At 45.1% G+C, this 25,444-nt stretch overlaps 1 protein-coding gene across 1 annotated transcript in view; it reads right to left on the reverse strand.

Moving 5' to 3' along the window:
- The window catches only part of PDE2A (phosphodiesterase 2A), a 168,516-nt gene that overhangs the window by 49,283 nt on the left and 93,789 nt on the right, over positions 1 to 25,444 (reverse strand). The window contains exons 3-4 of the mRNA XM_069070795.1: positions 18,151 to 18,240; positions 12,138 to 12,226 (exon numbers count right to left, since the gene is read on the reverse strand). Coding sequence (XP_068926896.1) covers positions 12,138 to 12,226; positions 18,151 to 18,240 — 179 coding nt within the window. The remainder of the gene's footprint in view (positions 1 to 12,137; positions 12,227 to 18,150; positions 18,241 to 25,444) is intronic.

Raw genomic sequence — 25,444 nt, forward strand, 5'->3', positions numbered from 1 at the left:
CAGGATGCCCAGGCCCTGCCCTCAAGGAGCTCATAGTCTTCAAAGACAGGATTCTTAGACCCTGCCCTCAAGGAGCTCACAGTCTTCAAAGACAGGATGCCCAGGCCCTGCCCTCAAGGAGCTCATAGTCTTCAAAGACAGGATGCCCAGGCCCTGCCCTCAAGGAGTTCAGTCTTCAAAGACAGGATGCCCAGGCCCTGCCCTCAAGGAGGTCACAGTCTTCAAAGACATGATGCCCAGGACTTACCCTCTGGGCACCATGGTTCAATAGAAAAGCTTAGCAACTAAGTCCTGGAAGTCTGTCTGGCATTTCATTTCTAAGCTATTCTATCTTGTAACAAATTTCTTGTATCCACATGTCTAATGACCTTCCCCTGATGAATTATTTCTGAATCTGGATAACCTCTATTTCCTAACAATTAGCACTGCCCTTACACGGAAGGGGCCACCCCAGGAGGCAGCGGGCTCCTCATCACTGTTGGACTTTATGCAGAGGCTGGACAGCCACATGACTACATTAGAGATGGAGGTTCCCTGCTCAGATACAGCTGATGGAGGAGGCCTCCAGGGGGCCTCCCCGCCCAGAGATTCTATGTACTACAAGCAGCATTATTAGCACACAGCTCCCATGTGAATAAGTAGCCTGTTTATAGAGGATAGAGAAGCAAGGAGACCTGAGTTCACGTCCCTCCTCTGACACACACTGGCTGTGGGATTGATGCTGGGCAAATCACTTAACCCCTCAGTGCTCTGGGCAGCTCTATAAGACTATACATTGCCTAGAAGGTGGTGACCTACATTGGTAGAGGGAGTTTCCTCCCCTACGAGTACCCTAATCCAATGAAATCACAGTTTCAGGTCCATCCAGTCTCTTGTGAATAAACCCTAGACAATGTCATAACCACCCCATAAGCCCAGTGGTACAAGCTTTCCCCTCCTCAATTAAGAGATGAGGCCGTAAGTTAAATGACTTGCTAGTGTCAGCATCAGGATACAATCCCAGGTTTCCAGGGTCCAGGTTAAGAGCTCTATGCACATGTGTAAACAAGAGGGAGAAGGGAAGGGAAGAACAGAGCCTATATTTGAGCATTCAAGGGTCTGCAGCCATGGCAAAAAGAAGAGGAAGATTGTCAAGGGCAGGGATGTCAGGCACGTGAGTGCAGAGAATCAGGCAAGGCTAGAGGCCAGTAAGATCCCAAAGGGTTGTGGGAAGTTTAAAAACTACTAGGACAAAAACCATGAAAATGAAGGCAAAAGGCTCTTGGACAGGTCCGGGGAAGAAGAGCTGGGGACCTGACGTGAGGCAGGCTGGAGCACCTAGGGCAGGGCTCTTTCGGTCAATCAGAGCTCACTAGGCTGGTCAAGCAGGTGAGGGACTGGAGCTGGCCTTCAAGATTCAGACAGCTGGATCAAAGAATCTACGGATTTAGTCCTGAGAACTTCTGATGTCATCTGATCCAACTTTCTCATTTGACAGATGAGGAAACCGAGGCTCATAAAGTCAGGTGACTTGCCAAGATTACTCACTGGGAGAGTCAGTACTAGAACCAGGCCCTGACTCCAAACCCAGTGCCCTTTGTGCTGGACCACATCATCTCTTTTCTGCTGAGAGGAATCGCCATTGTTATCACTCAAGGTACATTTGCAGAGGTCAGGAAAAGTACTACAATGTGTGAAATTCAAAAGCAACATGGGGAGATGAGTCAGATGTGAACTGGGAGCCCTGAAGAGACTATTCTGGCCGCTGCCTCAGAACAAGGGGAGAAAAGGCCAGGGCAAAATTAGAACTTCAAATGCCAAGGGCAAAATCGTGGAGGGCCTTGAATGATGGAGACAAGACCATGGAGAACTTTGAATGCCAGGGACAAAATCATAGAGGGCCTCAAATGCCAGGGCCAAAATCAGAGAGGCCCATGAATGCCAAGGACAAGTGTGTGGCAGGCCTCAGATGCCAGGAACAGGATTATGGAGTGCCTCGGGTGCCAGCCTGAGGAATTTGGACTCAGTGAAGCAGGCAGAGGAAGGGGAGCTGCTGAATCCTCTCGCCACCTCTCCCTCTGCAGCGCCTGCTGGCTCACCTCCTGCTTAATTACCCAGCCAATCCTTCGCCAAATGTCACTCCCTGATGATTAATTGTCCTGGGCGCCCCCCCTCCCTCCAGGCCTCCTCCACTTAATTAGGTTTATAGAAATCACTTTGCCCAGAATGGGATGGAAGCCAGGAGAGAACAGGAGGGTGGCTGGTCCTGGAGCCTGCTAGAGAGGGCAAAGGGGTACTTGGCAAAGGTCAGACAAAGAGGAGGGAGGGAGAGCCATGAGTCTTGGACCCAGGATGAGGTAGGGCCAACCAGGGTAAGGATGCTCACCCAGAGAGGATGAGCAGCCAAAGGCATCCAGCAACGCTAAAGCATCTTCAGCTGGATTCCTCTGCCCCTCTGTCTCTTTATCCAGCTTAACTGGGATCACACCAAAAAGGCAGGCTTCTCTCCCACCCCCCATGCTGTCCCCTGATCTGCCCAGAGCTTAAGGATCCTGTTGTGTTGGGTTCCCTGGCGTGGGTGGTCCCTGGATCTCAGAAGCCAAGGAGAATGGAGGAACGCTGTGGGGCAAGGAGGGGCTGGGAGTTATCCTTCCTAGATTTGGACTTTGGGCTCTGGAGGACGAGGCTGGACCAAGGGGGAGGGGTGGGGCTCTCTGTGGACCCCACCCAGGGTGGAGAATCTAGGGAGGAGATAATCTCCTAAAGGGCCACAAGGTGTCACTGTTCAACCTACATTGCTGGAGAGAGGGAAGGAATTCAAAGTCTGGTTTCTCCCCTGGCCAAGGCAAGACCCTACTAAGCAAGGGTCTGACCCCACCTGCTCTCTTCCTTCTTCCCTCCTTACCGCTCAGGGCTCATTCTCAGGCCCTCTGCTAGACACATTCTACACCAGGAGCTCTTCACCTTATTTATGTCATGGACAGTCTGGTGAAGCCTGTGGCCCCCTTCTCAGAATCATGTTTTTAAATGCATAAATTAATGCATATTAAAATAAAATTCATAGAATACAAAGGAAACCAAATATATTTAAGCACAGTTATAAAAAAATTTTTTTAAACAATGAAGTTCATGGACGATTCCAAAGTCCATGTTCTTTATCCCCAGTTCTTTATCCCTCTCACTGGATCCCCCATTCCCAACCCCCTAATGAATCCCCTCCCTCTCCTTCCCTCTTTTAGGTCCAGGGCTCATTTCCAGGTCCACATCTCTCCTCCCTCTAGATTCTCTCCATGAGGATTATCTCATTCCCTCCTCCTCTCTTCCATCTTCACTTGAATCTCAAACCTTGGGCTCAGATTCAGAGAAAACAGTTGGGACCATTCTTAGAACACAAAAAATAAGATCAATTCCAAAGGTTCTTAACCCAGGGTTCCCAGGGAAGATTTCAGAAAATCCACAAATTTGAACTGGGAAAAAATTATATCTTTATTTCCACTGAAACTCTTAAGTTAAATGTAGCATTTCTTTCAATTATTTAAAATACTTTTTTCTGAGAAGGGATCCACAGATTTCACCAGACTGCCAAAGGAATCCACAACACAAAAAAGGGCTAAAAAGCCCTGGTCTAGTCCAACTGCTTCCGTTTGAAGGAGGAAATTGGCCCAGGGAAGGGAAGGATCTTGCCCAAGTTCTCACAGCTTACTCCAGCCCTGACCTCTCTCTATTAAGCTCTACACTTGCATCTCCCACTCCCTTCCTTCCAAGCATCTCCCTCCAAGGGTCCCATATCAGTCCCTCTTCTTGCCTGAACCTGGCTTTGCCACCCACTTCTCTGTCCCCCAGATGATCTCTGGATCCTCCTTCTCAATTAACTCAACGTCCTTCTCCCAGCCTCATCTCTCCTTGCCCCCCTTAACACCCCAGTGCCAGCTGTCCCAGGGGGTGGATTGGTCCTTTATGATTCATGTCTCTAGAGGTTCTCTTCTCGGTCCCAGAGTGGTCAGAGTCTGCTCAGCCAAAGATAGAGACAGATGGAGGAGACAAGCGAGAGAGAAAAACACACATCTTTGATGCAAGTTCCCAGCCTTTAACAACTATTTGTTTAAGTGGGTGGAAGAGGATAGGGGAGGGAACAGTTCAAGCTTCTGTTAAGTATGACCACCTCATTACTAACCCCCATCATAGGCCTTAATGAGCTCCCATTCACTCCCCTAAGTGAATGCCTGCATCATCTTCACTAATGCCCCAAAGATCCTCAGTCCCCTCACTCAGCCTACAACCTCATCACTGCTGAGCCCCTATCTCCCTCAATGAGCCAACAGATCCCATCCCTGAGCTCCTAACCCCATAATTTATCCAGGGCATTTAGCCACTGGGCACACAATCAGTAGCAATGAATATGAGGACCCCAGAAATCCGGAGCCTGGAAATCTCTAAAAACTCCCTGTCTCACCTGAGAACCAACAGAAAGGGACAGACTTTCACTGTAGCAGAGAAGGAATGAGATTCCTCTGGGGGAGGGGACTTCCTAAGTTTTAGCCAGAGAAGACCCCTGAAGGGGTAAATTAGGGCTTATTTAAAGCCCCAGGAAACCTATGCCTTTGGAAGGTAGGTAGCCTCTTTTTCAAAATGTAGATTTTTGGCATTCTGAAAGTTCAAAATGAGATACCAGTGTTAAATGGGAGCCTAAAAAGCTGTCCCTCTTCTGGCTGTATGAAAATGGCCACAGCATCCAGAAGGAAGGGAGAAAGGTCTGCTGTTCTCTGCCCCAGTCAGTCCTGGGATCTCACAATACTGACAAACTGCAGTCAGTGTGGAGGAGAACCAGGAGAGGAACACAAGCTCACTTGTCAGATGCATTTTGGTGGGAGTCCTCTGGGTTGGACGAGACGTGCCGAGGTCCCTTGCAACTCTCAGATGCTGAGATTCTGTGAGGAATGGGACCAGCTCATAAAAAGATGCATTGAAGGAACTGGGGCTAGTTAGCCTAGAGAAATATGGGGGGGGGGGAATGTCAGCTCCTTGCCTTATGACAACGGAGGACATTTCCAGTTGTTGGATAGTTGTCATAAGGCAAGGAGCTGACATCTCCTTGCCTTCCCTCTTTTGTTCCTCGGGCTGCCCTTGGGGGTGAAGCAGAATGAGTTTTCAGCTAGCTAGCCCTTCAAATCCAGAGGAGGGCCATTGCCACTATGATACCGCCCCCCCCATATTTCTCTAGGCTAACTAGGATCCTCATTCCCGTCTGGATTCCCCTTACATTCTATGAGGCCTTTCCTGATTTCCTCCTCTGTCCCCCAAAGTCGTTACTTCCCCTGGTGAAAAATTCCTTTGTATTGACTTTGGCTTTTGTATTTACTGGTATGTGTATTTGTGGTTCTCTCCTGGTCCCCAGAAGAAACTAAGTGGCTGGAGGGCAGGCACAGCTTTTTTTTTATCCCCGGAGCCATGGAGAACATATACTTGTTGAATTGAACTGAATTTTTCATAGGGTGGAAAGGACCTCAAATACCGTCCAATGCCCTCTTTTTTAAAATAAAGACGATGAGACCTAGGGAAGTTAAATAATTTGCCCAAAGTTACAAAGTTAGGAAGTATCAGAGGCAGGATTTTAACCCCAGCCCTCTGATTCTAGAGCCAAGGTAAAAGCAGCTTTATCAGAGAGCTGGGCCTGGAGTCCTGAGTTCAAATCCAGCCTCACTTACTAGCTATATGACCCTGGGCAAGTTACTAACCTCTGTCTGCCTCAGTTTCCTCATCTGTAAAATGGGGGAGGGGGGAGAATGATTGTATCTACCTTTCAGGGTTGTTATGAGGATCAAATGAGATAATATTTGTAAAGCACTTACCACAATGCTGGCATATAGTACGCATTTAATAAATGTGTGCTTCCTTCTTTCTCTCCTTCCCTCCTTAACTCCTTCCTTCCTTTCCAATTGTTTTGAATTGAATTGACACTATGAAAAAAAGTCAAGTTCCCCTTCACTTGAGGTCTTCAGAAAGAGGCTTGACTACAGACCTTGCCAAGAGATTCCTGCTCAGATATGGGCTGCCCCAGAAATGCTCTCAGTAGCCTTTCCTAGTTTGAGCTCCCCATGATTCTGGATGTGGAGGGAAGTGGGCAAAACCCCTGAGGACCACATCTTCCCCCTCAGACTGGGGGTTCTCAGAGGCTCATTCCCCACCCTCCACCCTGAGCTAGGGCTCCCCAAGGAAAGGGCCCTATTTCTCCTGTGAGCTGGGTTCTAGGGAGGTGGCCCAGTCTCTGCCCTCCGCCCAGCTTCCCCTGGGCCTTTATCTGTCTTTATGGCCCTGCTACCACTTCACACCTGCTCCTGTTTGCAGGCCATCCAGGGTTTCCTGGAGGAACAGGCCCTGTGCCAATGCACTCATCCCCCTGGCATCTTGCCCAGCCACAGTAGCCTCCAGGGCTGGTCCTTGGGCCAGGGCTTGTATTGTCCCTTCTCATCTCTGGCCTTCTCTTCCTCCCATTTCTGCCAAGGTTGGACTGGCCCAGATGCTTCCTCAAAATTTTTGGAGCCTCCTTCCCCATCCCTTCAGCTTCCTAGTTCAGTTTCACTTCTGATTCACCCTATCCAGCCCACATGCTCCTTTCAGCCCCTACACCACCCTTAGCCTCACCCAATAGTTGTGGCCTTTCTTCTCCCTGAACACTTGCTAGGTATGGGCTCTTCAGCCAAGCCCTGTTGATTCTACTTCCTTACGATTCCTGGCATCCTTCCCCGTTCTCTCTCCTCCCCTAGACACCACTCTAGGTCATGCCATCATCGCCTCTCATCTGGACTGCTGGAACAGCCTCCTCATTGGACTCCCTGACTCCAATTTTTCCCCTTTCTCCTCTATCCTTCACATGCTGCCTAAGTGATCTCCTTCAGGCACAGATCTGACCATGTCACTTTCCCGTCCATTACCTTCAGTAGCCCTATTACCTACAGGATAAAGTAACAAATTCTGATACTGGCACTCAAGGCCTTCACAGTCTGGTCCCAACCAACTATTCCAGTCTCCACTCTACTCTCAGTCATTCACTCATTCTGTGTCCTAGACAGCCTGAACTAGCCACTGTTCTCTGATCTCATCCTGCTCTCTCCAGCCCCTAGTCACATGCTCAGGTTTTCTCCCATACCTGGAATGTCTTCTCTCCAAATTTCTGCCTATGAAAACCCTTCTCCTTCCTTCAAGGCTCAGCTTAGATGAGGGATGGGAAGCCTGCGGCCTCGAGGCCACATGTGGCCTTCTAGGTCCTCAGGGGAGGCCTTTTGACTGAGTCCGGGTTTTACAGAACAAATTCTTTTGTTAAGGGGATTTGTTCTATGAAGTTTGGATTCAGTTGTAATTGAGGGCCACATGGGGACTCAAGGTGGCAGGTTCCCTGCCCCTAGCTTAGATGTTACTCCCCTCCAGGAAGTCTACTTACCCCCTCCCACACAACCCTCCTCCCCAATTAAAGAATTTTTCACAGGGCATTCTATCTACCTTCTGTGAGAGTGATTTATAAACACCTCCTGTCCTTTCCCTTGGATCCTAAGCTCCCAGAAGGCAAGGTCAGTTCCAGTTTTCATCTCTGCGTCCACAGGAGTGAGTATAGGGCTCTGTACATAGCAGACATTTTGTAGATGTGTAAATTCTTCCCCATCACTTTAGAAAAGCATTGTGGTACTGTGGAAAGGGCACTGATTCTGTATGCAGAGGGCCTGGATTCAAATTCTGCCTCTAGATGTTTACTAGAGAACAGAGAAGAGGAAGGTGAGACACGCAGCAGATAGAGCACTGGGTGGGCTTGGAGTCAGTGAGACCTAAGTTCATGAATGTCCTCAGAAACTGACCAGCTGTGTGAGCCTGACCAAGTCACTTAGCTTCTGTTTGCCTCAGTTTCCCCAACAATAAGATGAGGATCTCACAGAATTGTGAGGATTAAATGAAGCAATATTTGTAAACGTGCTTAGCACAGTGTCTAGCAGAGAGTAGGCACTCAATAAATGCTTCTTCCCTCCCCCTTATCACATACGTGACCTTGGACAAGTGTTTTAGCTTCCCTGCCTTTATTTTAGCTCTATGACCCTAAATGTCTGTTCAGGTGTAGAAGACTCAGATGAGAGGAAGGTGCTACAGCCCTGGATAGTCAGGGGAGCCTTCCTGGAGTAGGTAGACACTGAGGTAGAAGAACTACTGTCTGTTCCCTGACCTTGTCCTGCTGTATCCACATCTCCCCCAACTGAAGGCTTTTCTTCCCTTCAAGATCCAACTCAAATCCCACTCCTCTGATGGACCCTGTGTAGCAGAAATAGTGCTGACCATGGGCTCAAGAACTTTCAGATCCTGGCTTCTACACTGGAAAGTCAGTGTGCCTCAGTTTCCTTGTCTCTAAAATAGGAACAATAACGTTTGCAACAACTATCCTACACAGGGTTATTATTAAGTGTATACCTTCAGGCCCTAAGGAAGTGTGAGTTGTTATTATCATCTCCTTTCCCTGAAGGTGATTCCTTCCTCCCCAACCTTTCATCCCTGGTCCTGGCCTCTTCTGTCCGCATATCTCATGTTGTCTTTCATTGGTGGTGGGTACGAGTGTCTCAGCACATCTGCCACAGTAGAAGCTCCCTGAGGGCAGATCTGTTCTTCTTTATGTCTTCAGCCCCTCCATTTTTGAGCATTGGCCCTGAAGCATATCAGGGGCTTAGCAAGTGAAGCCAGATTCCCTTAGGCAAGGCATTTGTTTGAGGGGAATAGATGAGTGCAGTGAGACCTGTTCCCACTGAAGGGGAAATCAATCAATCAGCTGGGCCTGAGCCCAGACCTGTCTCCCACAAAAGAGACCAAGTGAGGTGAACGGTCCCCCTCCCGAGGGAGTTCACTGTATGATTGGGAAGGAAAAGACACCTACCATGGGCTGGTTACTGTGCTAAGCACTTAAACGTCTCATTTGATCCTCATGACAAGCCTATGAGGTAGGTGCTGCTCTTATACTCATTTTACAGGTAAGGAAACCAAACTAAACAATGGTTAAGTGGCTAGCCTAGGGTCACATTTAAGTTTCTGAGGCCAAATCTGAACTCAGGTCTTCCTGCCTTAAGACTCAATGCTGTCATCTGCCTCAGGTTAAGAAGACAAACTCACAGCGAGACTTGCCGGAAAGAGAGCTGGATTGGGAGCCAAGAGACAGAACATCAAAAGATTGTTCCCATACCAATCTCAGATTCAGTTCTTTCCCAGGGGTAGCTTCTGGACTGAAGGCTTTGTGTACCTCTTCATCTGTTTATGGGTCTTGCAAATCCTTTCCAGTGTGTGCATTTTCTGTGCAGTGAAATAAAAGCTGTCCCATACCAGATATGCATTTGGTACCTTCAGGGCTTGTACCAGAGCTGGGTTCCTCCCCTCTACCCCTCATTACTCACATTTCATGACACAAACCAAACGTAAGCTACATGTAAAGATTTTTCCAGAGTAATTCTATGGAGGCAATGAGCCAAAGAGAGAAAGGGACATTCTTAGAGTCATCCCCCAGAAGCAAACCTGGTACATATGAACCCAGAGTCCTGGAAGGAAAGGAAGCCCTGGTCCACAGGTTACGTTAGAGTGGACTGGACTAGATTGGACATGCTGTAGACAGGGAAAGCATTCCCAAGAATTGGAGTATTCCCAGACTGATCTCTTGGGAATTCTCTTAGGGAGACAGAAGGCATTCTTAAACCTAGTCAACAGCACATTTTGAGTTCAATTCACATACTGATTCTGCTTCTGGTTTGAATCCTGACCCTGACCTTGACTCTAGCTGTGTCACTTAGGGCAAGTCATGGGACCTCTCTGAGCCTAAATTTTCCAGCTATAAAATGGCAGAGTTAAAATAAATGTTCTCTCTGGTCCCTCACAGCTTTAATGTTCAAAGACTCTAATATTCTAAAACCCAGCTCCAGTGCATTTTTTCCAGGAAGCCTTCCCTGGTCTGCCCAGCTAAACATAATATCTACCTCCCTCCCTCCCTCTTTCCCTCTGTCTCTGGCTCTGGCTCTGTCTGTCTGTCTCTCTCCCTCCCCCACCCTTTCTCTGTCCCCTCTCACTATGCTGGTTTCTCTCTCATATACTTGCACACCCTACTTCTTTATTAAAAATCATTTCTGTCTCTGTCTTATCACCCCTATCAGATGAAACCTATGAGCCAGGGAACAAGTTGTATTGTATCTCCTCCAGGCCCTGGACAAAATAACTGACATTTATATAGCATTCTGATGTTTGCAAGGCATATTTAATCACTCAAGCCTCAGAATAATACTTTGAGAGAAATAGCACAGATGACTCTGTAACACTCTCATTTTACAGATGAGGAAACTGAGGATCAGAGAGGTTAAATGATTTGCCTAGAGTCACACAAACATTAAGTGTCAAAGATAGGATTTGAACACAGATCTTTCTTACTCCATGTCCAGTATCTATTGCTGCACAATACTTCTGGTAGCTAATTATTTTTTCCTCTTTTTTTTTGGAAGGGGGAAGGCAGGGCAGTTGGGGTTAAGTGATTTGCCCAAGGTCACACAGCTAGTAAATGTGTGAAGTGTCTGAGGTAGGATTTGAACTCAGGTCCTCTTGACTCCAGGGCCAGTGCTCTATTCACATCTACCTAGCTACCCATAGCTAATTATTTTTAACAAATGTGTTTAACTTAATTCTGACATTCTAAGATTCTAATTGGGCTAGAGTCTGAGAGAAAGCATCAGGGTTATCAATTTTTGAGCCCCCTAACACTTATTCCCAATGAGAGGTAAAAGAAGGTTTGAACTCAGATGGGAGCTGCATTCTGGAATTCTAACATACTAAGACTATAACATTTGATGAGTCTGATGTGCTGTGTGACTCCAGCATTATCTGATTTTAAAATTTTGTGATTTTTAACCTTCTAAGATTCTAATATTTTATGCTACTATGATGTTAACATTCTAATACGCTAACATTCAAAAATTCTAACATCAGCATTCTGTGATTCTGTGATCTTAACATTACAGGACTCTCAAATTCCATGATGCCAAAATTCTGCAATTTTCACATTCTATAATTCTAAAAGTCTACATTATGTGATTCTAAGATTCAATGACAAAGTAGAGGAGTCAGTATCTCAGAGGGAGGGGATAATAATTAAAAACTTTAAAACTCCTACGAGAAACAGAAAAATCCACAAGCTGGTGCCTCCTCCACCTCCCATCCCCTTTCTCTGTATTACTGAATTCCAAGGAGAAATGTTCTTCCTTCCTTTTTTACCAGCAGATGTTGACTAAACACCTACTATGTACCAGATTTGGGCTTCAGGAAGCAATAGAGCTTTAGGGAGACAGTTCTGAGGCTGGGTGCTCCCCACATGGCACATGATCTCCCCTAACAAATGCAGCATGCTATCCAGAGCCCAAGAGTGTTTACTGGTTTTTCTTTAAATGTTTAATTAAACTCCCATGGTCACCAACTCCATTTTAGTTAATAGAGACTGAGAAGGGAAGGGTGCTTATGCTTTCTCTTCAAAATAAATGGCAAGACAGAGAATGAGGTGAATGGAAGGGAAGAAGATCCTCTGAACTCTACTCAATAACTTGCAGGAGGAGGGGTTAAAAATGCTAGCTGATTACTAAGGCCATTGGCCAGGAGGTAGGAAGCCTGGATTCACATTCTGGCTAGGATTCCTCTCTGGGGAGTTTCATACTGGTACGACATAATAACCTGCTTCCAAGATTCTATGATTCTACCTTTCTATACCTTTACAATTCTAACATCCTAAGACTTCAACATTCTGAAATTTTAATGATTCGATAATTTTAAGATTTCAATATTATGTGACTTTAGACTATACTATCCAATCTTCTAAGGTTCTATAATACTATGCTTGCAACTTAACTTGGATTCTAATATTCTACAATTCCAACTTTCTACTATTCAAAATGTCTATGATTCTAACTTGTGGTTTTCACACTCTTAGATTCTAGTATTCTAAGATATGAATCAGGTCAGTAGGGAAGGGATTGTTTGAGGACAAATGGGGACTTCCAAAAGTCCCCTGCATCCCTTCTATGAAGGTGGCCAATTAGTGACTAGTGCCAACCTCTCCCACATGATAGATGACCCTTCCTGGCTGTGAGAGCCCAGGGTATGAGACTCACCGGACTTTCCCCTCCTGGGGTAGATCATGTGGGGGGTCTGCACACACTAGCCGGGATTCTCCATCAAGCAGGTAAGTGTAGACGGTTTCCTAGAGCAGAAAGAGCCTCATGAGATTGGTAGATGGCAGTCTTCTTCAGCCTTCTTGCCTCCAGTCCTCTCATCCCAGCTTGGATCCCAGGGCATTATTTCTATTTCATCACATTTCTAATTCATTATTACTGATGCTATTTAAAGTATTACTCCCTTTGATTTCTTCCCTCATGCAAGCTTCTGGGTGGGTCTTGTGTATATAGGTATAGAGGTATGTTGAAAAAGCTCAGAGCTGGTTTTGTATATCTGGGAACCATCTACATAAAGATGACAACTGAATGCACTGGAATTGATCATTGGTAGTGAAGAGAGAAAAGGGGCCCAAGGCAAAATCCAGAGGATGCCCACACTTCTGGTCAGGAGCTAGATGAGCCTTGAGCAAAGGAGACCAAGAAGAAATAGTCACACTGATAGAAAAACTAAGATAGAGTACTGTTACAGAAGCCAAAGGTTTTATATTCTATACTAGAGGGAATAGGGAGCCATTGAAGGTTTCTGAGTAGGGGAGTGACATAGTTAAGATCTGTGTTTCAGGAATATGATTTTGTGTGAAATATGGATTGGAAATGGGAGAGACTAGAAGCTGATAGACCAATTAGGAGACTACTACAAGAGAGGAGAGAATCTCCAGGAAACGAGTGTCCAAGAGAAGGGGGTGGTAAATGTCAGAAAGGTTTCATAAAATGAGGACCGAGAAAAGGCCACTGAATTTAACAGTGAGGAAATCCTCAGTAACCATGGAGAGAGCAGTTTGTCTCTCTTCGGGTAGGATTAGGAGGCAGATTACAAAGAACTGAGAAACGAATGGGAAAAAATGTGGAATGCTTCAGAAATTCATGTGTCATCTTTCTTCAGGGAGCTTTGACAATCTTCAAGATCCCTTTCCGCTCTAAAGCCTGTGATCTTAGGGCCAAGACAAACCCTAGCACCCCCAGGAAGCCCTCTCTCTCATCCTCCCTCCCCTAGCTCATTCTGAATCTCTCTCTCTCTCTCTCTCTCTTTCTCTTTCTCTGTTTCTATCTCTCTCTTCTCTCTCTCTCCCTCCCTCCCTCTCTCCCTCTGAGTGTGTCTTTGTCTCTCTCTGTCTTTATCTTTGTGTATATGTCTCTCTGTGTGACTCTGTCTCTCTACCTCTTTCTTATCCTTCCTCCCTTCCCTTTCCTTCCCTTCCCTGAGTTCTCTCCACTCTTAAGAAGCTTCTCAATTTCATTTGCTTCCTTCAAGCCTCAGCCCACATCTTCTCTGAACAGCCTTTCCTGAACCCTGCCACCGCCAACAGTGTTCCCTCTGAGATTATTGTCCCTTTACACTGCATATATCTTGTATGTCTGATGTTATTTACATGTTGCCTCCCCCATTAGAATGTACATTCCTTGAGGGTAGGCATTCTTTTTACCCTTCTTTGTATCTTCAGCACTGAGGTGACTGACACAAAGTCACTTTTTTTTATTGATCGACTGACTGGTTGATTGGTTGGTATGGCTGAAGGAGCCCTTGGACTGGGAATTAAAAGACCCGCCTTTGTCCCAGCTCTGCCACTTAGCTGTGTCACCTCAGGCACTTTCCTGCTCCAGGCCATATGAAATAATAAAATATAAAATGGGCATAACAGTATTTGTTCTCTCTATCTCAGAGGCCATTATGATGAAAATGCCTCATCAATCTCCAAAAAGCTACTGAAACACCATCGGTGATCGCCTACTTCAGGACATTTCTTCGTCTATCTGCCTGTTTTCCTCCTTCCCCCCAGTCCTCCTTTCTTCCCTCCTTCAGATTCTGCTTCCTCCTCCTCCCCTCACCCAACGCCCCCCGCTGGGTTAAAATTAGCCACATTTAGAGGAAGCTGTTTCATATGCATCAGCGAAGTCTGCATTCACAGGGAGTTTTGGGGACAAAGCTTACTGATGAGGGCAGGTGGCAGGCTCCCAGATCCTCTCCCCTCCTATCCATCCCAGAGGGGCCAGTTCTCCCCCACTACCCTCCCTCACAGCCCTTCCTTTGGGAGTCTCAGAGTTCATACCATGGCAAGGAGACTACAATGTGTCTCAGGGACAGGGACAGGTAGTATTATGCTACATATATGTACTCCAACTCCAACCTGGACCCCCAAACCCACTTGACTCAGGAGCTCTTCACGTTCCCCCTAAACTTTGCCCTTTCTCCCAGTTTCCTGATTTCTGGCACTTCCATCTTCCCAAACAGCCAGGGCCTAGGATTCAGGACCTTAGAAATGACCCTAAGATCTTACTGCCTGGATGACCTGGGGCAAGTCACTAAATTTCTTGGGGCTTCAAATTCCTCATCTGCAAAATGAGGGGATCAGAATTAATGGTCTTCCAGCTCTATGATTTCTGATCCAGTCCAACAGCCCATTTTACAGATGAGGAAAGTAAGAGAGTAAGTAAGCAAGTACCAGAATTAAAACATCTCTCCTTCAAAGCCAGTCAGTTGTCAATGCCATTGATTCTACTTCTGTAATTTCTCTCAAATCCACCCATAGCAAAGAGGAGAAAGCACCAGATTAAAAGTCAGAGAGCAATGACACAGACCCTCATTATTTCTTACCTGGACTGCTCTAATAACCTAATTAGTTTCTCTGCCTCCAGTCACTCCCCTCTCTAATCCACATCCTCCACATGCTATCCAAGAAATTTTTCTAATTCACTGCTCTGACTTTGTCACTCCCCTGCTCAAAAACCTTTAATGGCTCACAATGATCATCAAAACCCTTATAAATTACTGACTTTCAAGGCTTCTCATGGTCTGGCTTGATGTGAACTTTCCAGCCTTACATGAGGCCACTCACCTTCATGTGTTCTCTAGTTCAGCCAAGTGGGGCTATTTGTTGTTACCCATTCTCTGTGTCTTTGATGCTATTTCTGTGCCTGGAATGGACCCCACCCCCACCCCCAGCCTCCTCCCTGATCCTGCCCCCATTCCTTTCTGTTGCAGCTCTCTAAGGGCAGGGGTCACATCTCTATATTCCCAGCACTGAGCACAGTGCCTAGCTACAGGGGTGGGGAATCTGCGGCCTCAAGGCCACATGTGGCTCCCCACCCCTGGCACATTTTGTTTAGAGCCCAGACCTCTGATTCCATTAGTGATAAAAGTCTTCTATCCTCATCCAGAGTTGCCTCAGGAACCAAGAGGGTTAGTGACTTATATGAGGTCACCCAGCCAGTATGTGTCACTTGAATCAAGGTCTTCCTGACTCTGGGGTCAGCTCTCCATCCATTGTGTCACACTGGCTCTCATGCCTAGCACACAGGAAGTCCTTACAAAATGTTTGCTGATTGAATGAAATCCCAGATCAGATGTCCCCTCCTCCCTAAAGCCTTCCCTGATTGCTCCTGCTGAAAGTGGGCTCTCCTTCCTCAGACATCTCCTATGTAGCCTTTCCTCTGCCCTTGCCTCATGCTTCTTTGTATTCTAACTATTTGTGTACATATCATTCCCACCCCCACCTCAGCCCCATTATGATGTAAGCTCCTTGAGAACTTGGTCTGGACAGTAAATATCTTTGTATTTCTTTCCAGAGCCAAACGTGACCCTGCAGAGAGAAGGTGCTTAATAAATGACTGCTGAATGAACATATCGATGAATCACAGACAACTTTTGAAAGAATGAATGAATGAAGTGAATCATGGAAGGAAACGAACAAATGAATGTGCTCAAGCGGCAAGCTGTCACACTGATAGACCACTCACACTCACACACACACACTCACACACACAGTCACTTTCTATGGTAAACCCTTTCTGAAGACCATTCCCCACTCTGGACTCAGTTTCCTCTTCGAAGAAGCACAAACAATAACACAAAAATGAAGCTGATGCAGGGATTTGTCAGGTTAAATTTAGTAGAAAGACTTCTTCGGGGATGTTATACCAGATGGCCTCTGAGGTCCCTCCCAAATCAGGCACAGATTCCACAATACTTACATTGTTACAGCACTGGGTTATTGTGAGAAAAATGTGCTTTGTAAGCCTTGTGTCAATACCAAAGTGGGTCCTATTACTAGAATTATTATAAAATATGCCTTTGTAGCCCAATCTTCAACATTTTTCATGTGGAAACTGACGCCCAGAGAGGAGAAGGGTCTTCGCCAGAGTCACACAGAAAATCAATGGCAAGCCCAAGACTAGAACCTGGGCCTCATGACTCCTAGCTAGGGCTCTTTCCACTTCTTTCTTCCTGCTTCCCTCCTTCCCTGCATCTCCCCAGATGTGCCCCCCCCACTTGCCAGATGTTGTCTGATTCTCTTTCCTTTCCAGGGCTGGTTTATTTTGGGTGTCGATGAGCCACCTCTTTCTTACTAATTTCACGTTCCACAGTGTGGGCTATAGTTAACCCTGTAGGGATTGGTTGCAAACATTACAGAGTCTTTGGGAGGTAGCATGCCTCCCTCCCCTTCTGGAAGGTCATTTGTCTGATGTCCAAACCAATGGAGACTACTGCTTAGATGTTGGATGACCTCTGAGGTCCCTTTGAATTCTGGGATTCTGGGAATCTGTGAGTTTGGGTAAGGGGAGCACTCAGGATATGGGGATCCTGAGTCCTTTTCTGAGTTTTGTCCCTGAGGCCCTATGAGACCTTGGGGAAATCACTACTCCCCCTCTGGTCCTTGATGTCTCTCTCTATCACACAGAGACAGGGGTCTTAACTATTCAGAATATGTGGCATTTATCATTTATTCTGGAATATAAAACCCTCTTTCCCTCACTTCTCAACTACCATCATTTCCCCCACCACACACACACACACACACACACACACACACACACACACAAACACACACACACAAATACACAACTGTCTGATAATTAGGGTAAAGGAGACTCAGAACTATACAACCACAAAATGCCAGGGCTCAGAGGGCCCTTAAAATTGGAACATAGGATGTCAGAACTACAGGGAACCTTAGACATAGAACACAGAATGTCAGATCTGAGAGACAATAGCACTCCACTGAGTTCAACCCCATCATTTAACTGGGAAACAGGCATGAAGAGGGAAAGGAACATGACTAAGGGAAAGCAAGTCAGTGGCGAACAATTCCCCTTCACCTTAGGGTACTTCAGCAGGCTAGGATGCTGGGTGAAATTTTGGAGAGGTCATATACTGTTGAAAGAGCCCTGAGCTGGTGGGAGATTTGTTATGTGACATTGGGGAGGTCCCTTCCCCTCTTTGGCATCACATTCCTCCTCTGTAAAATGACAGGGCTTACTGGGTGGTAGAAGATGTCGGCTCTGACAGCTTGTTTATGTTCCCAGGTCCCCTGAGGTCCACTTCAGTTCTGCCCATCTATATTCTGGGTGTTTTAGGGACCCTATTGGCTCTAAACATCTGTGACTCCTCTAGAATTTTAAGATTTTATGAATGAAGGGGAAAAAGGGAAAATTGGATAAAAGGGAATAAGGACAGAACTAAGAAGATGCCAAGGAGATGGGAAAGCAGGGTGGGGAATGAGGGAAGAATAAACCTGGCCTCCAGAAAACTCTCATAAGGGATGACTAGGAAGGGGGCAGTGACCCATTTTTCCATCCCTGCTGCTTCTAGACAGAACTGTATCAAATCGGAACCCCCTTTGGGGCTACCCTTCACCTAGAAGGCCCCACTCTTTCTTCTCCCTCCCCTCCATTCCTCCATGTCCAGCTCAAGCCCCGATCTTGATGTCTCCCTTCTTCGAGACCTCAAAGCCCCCACTCAGGCCAGGCTAGGTCTTTTCTCTCCTCTCCAACCCATCTTTCCCCCAACAGGGCCAGGCATTCTGTGAGGCGTGGAGACTTGGGTCAGACCAAGTCATGGATTGATTCCCTAGTATCTGTGTCCTTTCTCTGGACTTGGTGACCTGGGTCAATGTCCTCTTTGCAGAGTACAAGAAAGACTGCAAGAGTTGGGGATGGGGCAGGGGACACCTACCACTTTGGGGAGCACAGCAGAGATGGCTTCTTTGATGACATCGTGAAGACTGGAAGCATCAATGACAGAGCCCAAACTCAGCAGGGCTTCCTAGAAGAGAACAGAGGACAAGAGGCATCACCACAGGGATGGGGCTATAAGCAAAGAACTAAGGAACCTTTAAATCCCAGCCTCTCAGAAGCAGCTCTAGAGTCTAAGAAGGCATCTTGCCTAATCCCTCTCCCCCACCCCACCCCACCTCTCTGAAAAATAACCCAAACCCAAGGCTTCCTCCTTACGGACTCTCTGAGGCAGCTCAGCCTGTGTTTGCCCACTTCCAAGACCAAGACACTTGCTCCCTCCCAGGACTGTGACCATACCATTGAGGAACAGCTCTCATGCTTAAGAAGCTGGAATGTGGCTCCCTGGGACTTCTTAACATTCTTAGCTCTAAACTCTAGGGCCAAGTTGATCAAGTCTGATAAACCCTCACATATTTGCATGCAGAATCTACTTCCCCCCATCTGCAAGTCTCCTAAACATCAGACTAAACCTCTTCCATCCCTTTAACTATAGGAAAGAGTTTCCAGGAAACCTTCCCTCCTGGTCACCCTCCTCTGGACATGGTCCAGCTTGTCAATGCCTTCTCTAAAATGTCCCAGAATCGGAGGCCATGCTCCAGGCATGCTCTGACGAGGGCAGAGGACCCCAGGATTACTGCTTCCTTCATTCTGCAACCTATGTCTCTTTTAATGCAGCTAAAAATTGAGCTCATTTTTTTTACCACCAAGTCAGGCTGGTGACTAACATTGACCTTGTGGTCAGCAAGTACAGAAAGGGTTTTTTCCACAAGAACTGGAGCAAATAATCCATGTCTCCCCACCATCACAAAATCATTGATGGTTGATAAATCTTCATTCATTCATGGTCACCCTTCACATGTCACCCAGGATAATCCCAAATAATATTAATTTTTAATAACATACTTAGTTCATTCCCCCCCCCCCCCCAAAAAAAAAAAGGTTTGGCTTTGGTGGAAAGTCTAGAATTTTTCCCCTGATTGGATTCTTTCCTTGGCTCTGAGCCTCAACAGGGCTGGGATTCATCCTGTTCCAGGAGTGTTTAGAACCAGAGGGAGGGCAATATCTACCAGATTTATGTGTGTCTCTGTGTGTTTATAATAATAGAGGGAGAGGAGATAAGCGTTAATATGGCTCTGACAATGTGCTAGGCACTGTTCTAAGTGTTTTACAAATACTTTCTCATTTGAGTTAGAAAGTATTATTAGTCTGATTTATAGATGAGGACCCTGAGGCAGACAAAGGTCAAGTGACTCATCCAGGGTCACGCAGCTAGTAAGAATCTGAGATCACATTTGAACTCTATCCCCTAGGCCCTTGTATGTGTGCTTCTCCAGGAATGTGGTCCAGGAAGGTTCAAATGCAGCATTCTCTATTCTCTACTCCAGTCTCCCATTAGGATGGCCCAGGCTGGGTCCCAGGAATTTCAGTTAAGTCTTAAGTTATAAAGTTTATGGGAACAATTTTCTAGCATAAGAAAGTTTTGTTTCATCCTCATGTCTAATATTCATCCCTTGGCAGGTGATCTCTAAATCTGACTACCCTTTTTATCATCCATGAATAAACCATTGGAAACCAACTCTTGAGGGGGAGGGAGGATGGAGTGTATGGCGACAGGGAGGAGACAGGAAGGCGTGAAACCAGGGCTGGAGTGGGTCCTAAGATATGGTGAGGGATGACCATTTGATTTAAGTGTGTATGTTTAACCTGGAGAAGTCTCAAGGGAGACATGATAGCTATTTTCAAGTACTTCAAAGACTATCAAGTAGAAGATAGATTAGTCTGGTTCTGTTCAGTCCCAGAGGGCAGAACCAGGACCGTGGGGGAGAATTTGCAAAGAGGCAAATTAGACAGTAAGAGGAAAAACAATGAGAGATGTCCCAAAGGGAGGCTTGCTGCCTCCAGACTTGGCAGGTTCTCCTTTAGCAAAGGCTGACCACTTGGATGTGGTGCAGTGGGGGTGAGGCTAGATGGCCATTGAGGTCATCCCTTCCAACACTGAAATTCTGTGACTCCATGATGGCAGAAGGAAGAAGGCATAACAAAATCACAGAATTTTAGAACTGAAAAGGACCTCAGAGGCATCTAGTAACCATTACATGCCCAACAAGCCATCATCCAGCCTCTATTTGAATACTGAATGATGGAACTCTCTACTTCACAAAATAAACCATTCCATTTTTAAACAACTCTAACCATTATGAAGGTTTTTTTTAATATCAAATTAAAATCAACTTATCTACAATGACCTCCCTCTACCCACCCACCCCCATTGTTCCTAAACCTGCCTTCTGGAGGCAAACTAATCTAATCTAATGAGGGTTCTAACTACAGGTTTGAGCCCAAGAAGCCAAGCCAGCATGGGGACCAGGAAAATCCAAGGGGTGCGGAAATCTTAAAATGGGGCCCATGGGAGTTTATAAAGGAGTGAAAGTTCCAGGTCTAAAGAAGAGGAGCTAGTGATCTAGGAAGCTGAATGTAGATAAGTAAGACCTCAGTTCACAAAGCAGTATCTTCAAATACTGAAACATGGGATGGAGTAGAACTAGCTGCACAATAATTCAAGAGGAAAACACTCAGAGGTCTTGACAGACCATAACCTCAATGAGCCAAGAGTCTAATCTCACTACTAAAAATAAAAAGGTGACCCTGGTTTTCATTCATAGATGCATCATATACAGAACATGAACTGTCCTCTTCCCTGATCAGACCACATCTGGTGTGATTTGGAATTTCCTTCAGTTCTGGGTCTACACTTTAAGACAGACACTGACGAGCTTAAAAGTCTCCATCACTTCACTAAGTAATCAGAACCCAAAGTGCAATACAATAATGACTATAATAATGTAAAGAAAATCAATATCAGAAACAGAACTCTGCATTTCAATGACCAATCTTATTCTGAAAAACCACGGTAGAAGGGGACTCCCTCCTCTCAGCAGAATGCACAAAGAGGCACATAGTGTCAGATAAAGCCAATAGCTTGCTGTGTGTGCTTAATAGTGAGGATTCTATGTTGGAGAGAAGATATGTATTGAGAAATGATAACAATATATTTTAAAGTGTCAATATGTGATTTTTAGAGGGTACAGAAGAAGGTGTCTAGGTTGGTCAAAGAGTATGGCCCAGACTTACAAGAGGCATTGTTAATTGAGCCTAGAACCCTTCCTGGGGGAAGTGAGGAACAGAGTTCATCTTCTCATCTTCGTCCTTGAGACATGGTTAATACAAAGACTTGTAATACCTAAATCAGGGCAGCTCCAGGTGGTGTAGTGGACAGAGTGCCAGCCCTGGGGGTCAGAAAGATCTGCGTTCAAATCTAGCCTCAGTCACTTGGTAGTTGTGTGACCTTGTGGTTAAAACCCTGTTTGCCTCAGTTTCCTTATCTATAATATGAGCTGGAGAAGAAAATGGCATATCATTCCAGTATCCTTGCCAAGAAAATACCAAATGGGGTCACGAAGGGTCGGACACAACTAATTAATTTTTTTTTAATTTTTTTGCTTTTTGGAGGGGGAAAGGCAGGGCAATTGGGGTTAAGTGACTTGCCTAGGGTCACACAGCTAAGAAGTGTCTGAGTTTGGATTTGAATTCTGGTATTCCAGGGCCCATGCTCTATTCACTGCACCACCAAGCTGCCCCCAAATGTGCTTTAAATAAAAATAATTACAAGCAGATGTTACCATTTTACTTTGAAATAAAAATGTTCATCCTGTTATCTCTAGTATGTGCAAATACATTGGGTCAATTGAGGCAATTGGACCTTCAAGGCATTCTTAAATTAAGGACTTTCAAGAATAATTAAAATATGTAATAATAAAGTATATAATTTTTATAGAACAAATTGCAAAAGAAAGAAATGCCCCAGGTACGGTTTGGTAAGATTCTCACTCATTTAATTACATTCCCAGTGCTCTTTCCATTATACCTCAAATCCTCCTTGATCTAAGGAAAGTCTCCTCTTGAAGCCCTGACAATAAAGGGGAGAAATAAAGCAAAAAGCAGTCACTTCTGAGTTCACCCCGCCTATCTGGGCAAGCCTCTGAACAAACCCTCTCTTCTCTCTCTGAGGTCACTTTACATAGCAAAAAGGCTGGCAAGATCCCAGGGAATAACAATACTCATAATTTAGCTAGCATTTCTATAGGACCTACTATGTGCCAGGCACTCTGCCAAGCACTTGATTTTCTCATTTGATCTTCACAACATCCCTGTGAATAAGTGCTGTTGTTATCCTTATTTTACAGCTGAGGAAAATGGAGTAAAACAGAGATTAAATGACTTGCCCAAGGTCACACAGTTAAGAAGTATTTGAGATCAGATTTTCATTCAGGTCTTCCTGACTACAGGCCCAGTAAGTACTCTGTCTACTGCATCAGCTAGCTACTTTCACAATAAAATGTAATTAATGGAATGATACAATATAATAGTATGCTACAACCAGGGAAGGAAAAGAATGAGAATCTAAACTTTCACTCTCCCAATATTAAACTTGAGGCCCTGAATAAATGTTTGATAGATGAATGGATATGTATTTTTACACAAGAGGAGGTATACTATTTCTTTTTAGGTACAGAGGAAAGTAGAGTCTACACTATATGAAAAAAAAAAAGTCTGAAGAATCAGGAACTATTTAGCTTGGAGAAAATCAGATTTAGGGCTGGGGGGTAGGTGGAGGGGGACATGAGAGCTGCCTTCAGATATTTGGAAGAAGGATTGGACCTTTTCTGCTTGACCCAAAGGACAGAATTAGAAACAAAGGGTGAAAATTACAGGGAGGCAGATTTCAATATAAGAAAAAGCTTTCTTAGAGCTCTACCCCAATAGAGACAGATAGACAGATAGATAGATAGATAGATAGATAGATAGATAGATAGATAGATAGATAGATAGATAGATAGATAGATAGACAGACAGACAGACAGACGGATAGACAGACACAGATGATAGAGAAACAGAAACAGAAAGACATAGATAGAGATGAGAGACAGGGGCAAAGCATTTATTAAACGGTTACTATGTAGTGCTAGGAACTGTGTTAAATCCTGGGGATACACATAGAAACAAGTAGACCTTGATGAGGAGACTGTGGGAAGTAGCCTGGAGGCCTGGGCCCTTGTAATACAAGGCCAAAAGTCCACTTATTAGAGCCAGAAGAGCCTGGAGTGGTAGTTCAATTTTCCAGTGGGGAAGAAATTGTTAGGGAAGGTCCCTAGTCATTGGAAGTGTCCAGGCAGAAACTGGTTGAGCATTCATCCCCATAACACAGTAATGTAATATACAGGGAGCTTCTATACTGGCTGGGAGGTGGGACTATATGCCCTCCCAGATCCTCAGTTCTTGGACTCTATGTACGCTTATTGCATTGCCAGGAAGCCCAGGACTGAGAATAGAAATAAGGATTCAAGGTCCCCAAGATGTCAAATGTGATAAAGGTGTGGGGGAGGGGGTGTGTCTAATGGAGGATGGGGGATATTTGAATGATGGAGAGAAGAAAAAGACAAAGTTGACAGGAAAGGAATCTGGCCTTAGGCCTAGAGCTTTGAAGAACCATCTGTTTCCAGATCCTCTTTCAAATTTGTATCTAGCCTCGGTTTCCCCATCTATAAAAATGAAAGGGCTGTACAAATGATCTCTGAGGCTCTATGGCATACTGTGTTCTATGGTTTAATGACCCTTCCACTAATAACATTCTGGGTTAATTTAAGTAAGCCCCCTTACAATTCTCTCTTTCCCAAGGTTTCCCCCAGCTCTCACACTCTGTATTCCCAGATCCAGTTTTAAATACCATCATCCAGAAGATCTTTGCCTATATTCCTCTCTCTGCTGACACTGGAGTTCAAGCCTTACCTATGAGCTAGATTGTTGCAAAGGCCTCCCAATAAAGCTTCATCTGATCTACAAGTGATTTTCCTAATGCACAAGTCTAACCATATCACTCCCCTGTTAAAGAAACTTCACTGGTTCTCTAGAGCCCAAATTTGGAGCCAGAGGTCCTGAGTTCAAAGCCCAGCTTTGCTATTTTTAAAGATGGGGAAACCGAGGCTAGACACAAATTTGAAAAAGGATCTGGAAGCAGATGGTTCTTCAAAGCTCTAGGCCTAAGGCTAGATTCCTTTCCTGTCAACTCTGTAAAATAAAGGTATTTGGAGATGGTCTTTGGGGTCCCTTCTAATTCTAAAGCTATTTGATCTCTCTTTCTACTTAAATGTTTGTCTTCCCTCAAAGTTCAGCTCAGATCAGATGTTTGTCTTACTTCAAAGTTCAACTGAGACAAGAACTGTCTTAAACTTTGCTAATTTACAATGTCCCTATTAATGACAGAAGTGATTAACTTCTATGGCTTTTTAACAGCCTCCAATTATTTTTAAAAGGGAGGACTGAACACAGGAGGAAAAGTAAGGTTGTATTGATTTCAATGATTGCAAAATAAGAGTTTTGTAACATTTAAACAAACCATTAATTGCTCCAATGTTAATTAGTAACTTCTGTACTGTTATTTACAGTAGTACTTCATTGCACTATATTGCTCAGGATGTAATTCCAACGTGTAAAGTAAATTAAGATATGTATTGTAAACTACCCCCATATAAAACCATTCTCGGAACAAGTGGAGGGAAAAAAACCAAAGCTCAGTTCTGCCAGACGCTGGCAGTCTTCTCTGATACCTCCCAGCTTTCTCTGTTCTCCCATTCCTTTTACACTTTCACCTGCATCCCTCCTTTGCTCCTAAAACACTTTGTCATACTTATTCATATCTATGGTATAAGAGAAAGAACAGGACAGGGAATCAAGAAAGACCTGAGTTTGAATCCCAACAACAACTTTGCTTTTGTGACCCTGAGCAAATCATTTACCCTTTCTAAGTCTTGGGTTTCTCAGCTGCAAAATGATTCAAATAGCTTGCAGAAAGGCAGAGAGATTTAGTCAAATGAACACCAGAGTTGACATCAGGAGAGATCAGAGTTTGAATCCCACCTCTGAAATGTTATCAGATCTTGGACAAACCACTTGCTCTCTCATCTGTAAAATGGAGATAATAATATGTACCTCAAAAGGTTATCGAGGGGGAAATGCTCTTTAAACCACTATTGAAATGGGAACTCTTATTACCTGTCACAGAATATCAGAGTTGCAGGGGTCGCTGATGGTCATCTGGTCCAGCCCACACCTGAGTAGGAATGCCCTCTATGGCATCCCTAACAAGCAGTCATCTGGCCTTTCTTTAAAGAAGT

The sequence above is a fragment of the Petaurus breviceps genome, unplaced genomic scaffold (assembly GCF_028583685.1).
Source record: "Petaurus breviceps papuanus isolate PSGF00001 unplaced genomic scaffold, PetGlider_PUasm1.0 90823, whole genome shotgun sequence".
In the NCBI taxonomy this organism is placed as follows: Eukaryota; Metazoa; Chordata; class Mammalia; order Diprotodontia; family Petauridae; genus Petaurus; species Petaurus breviceps.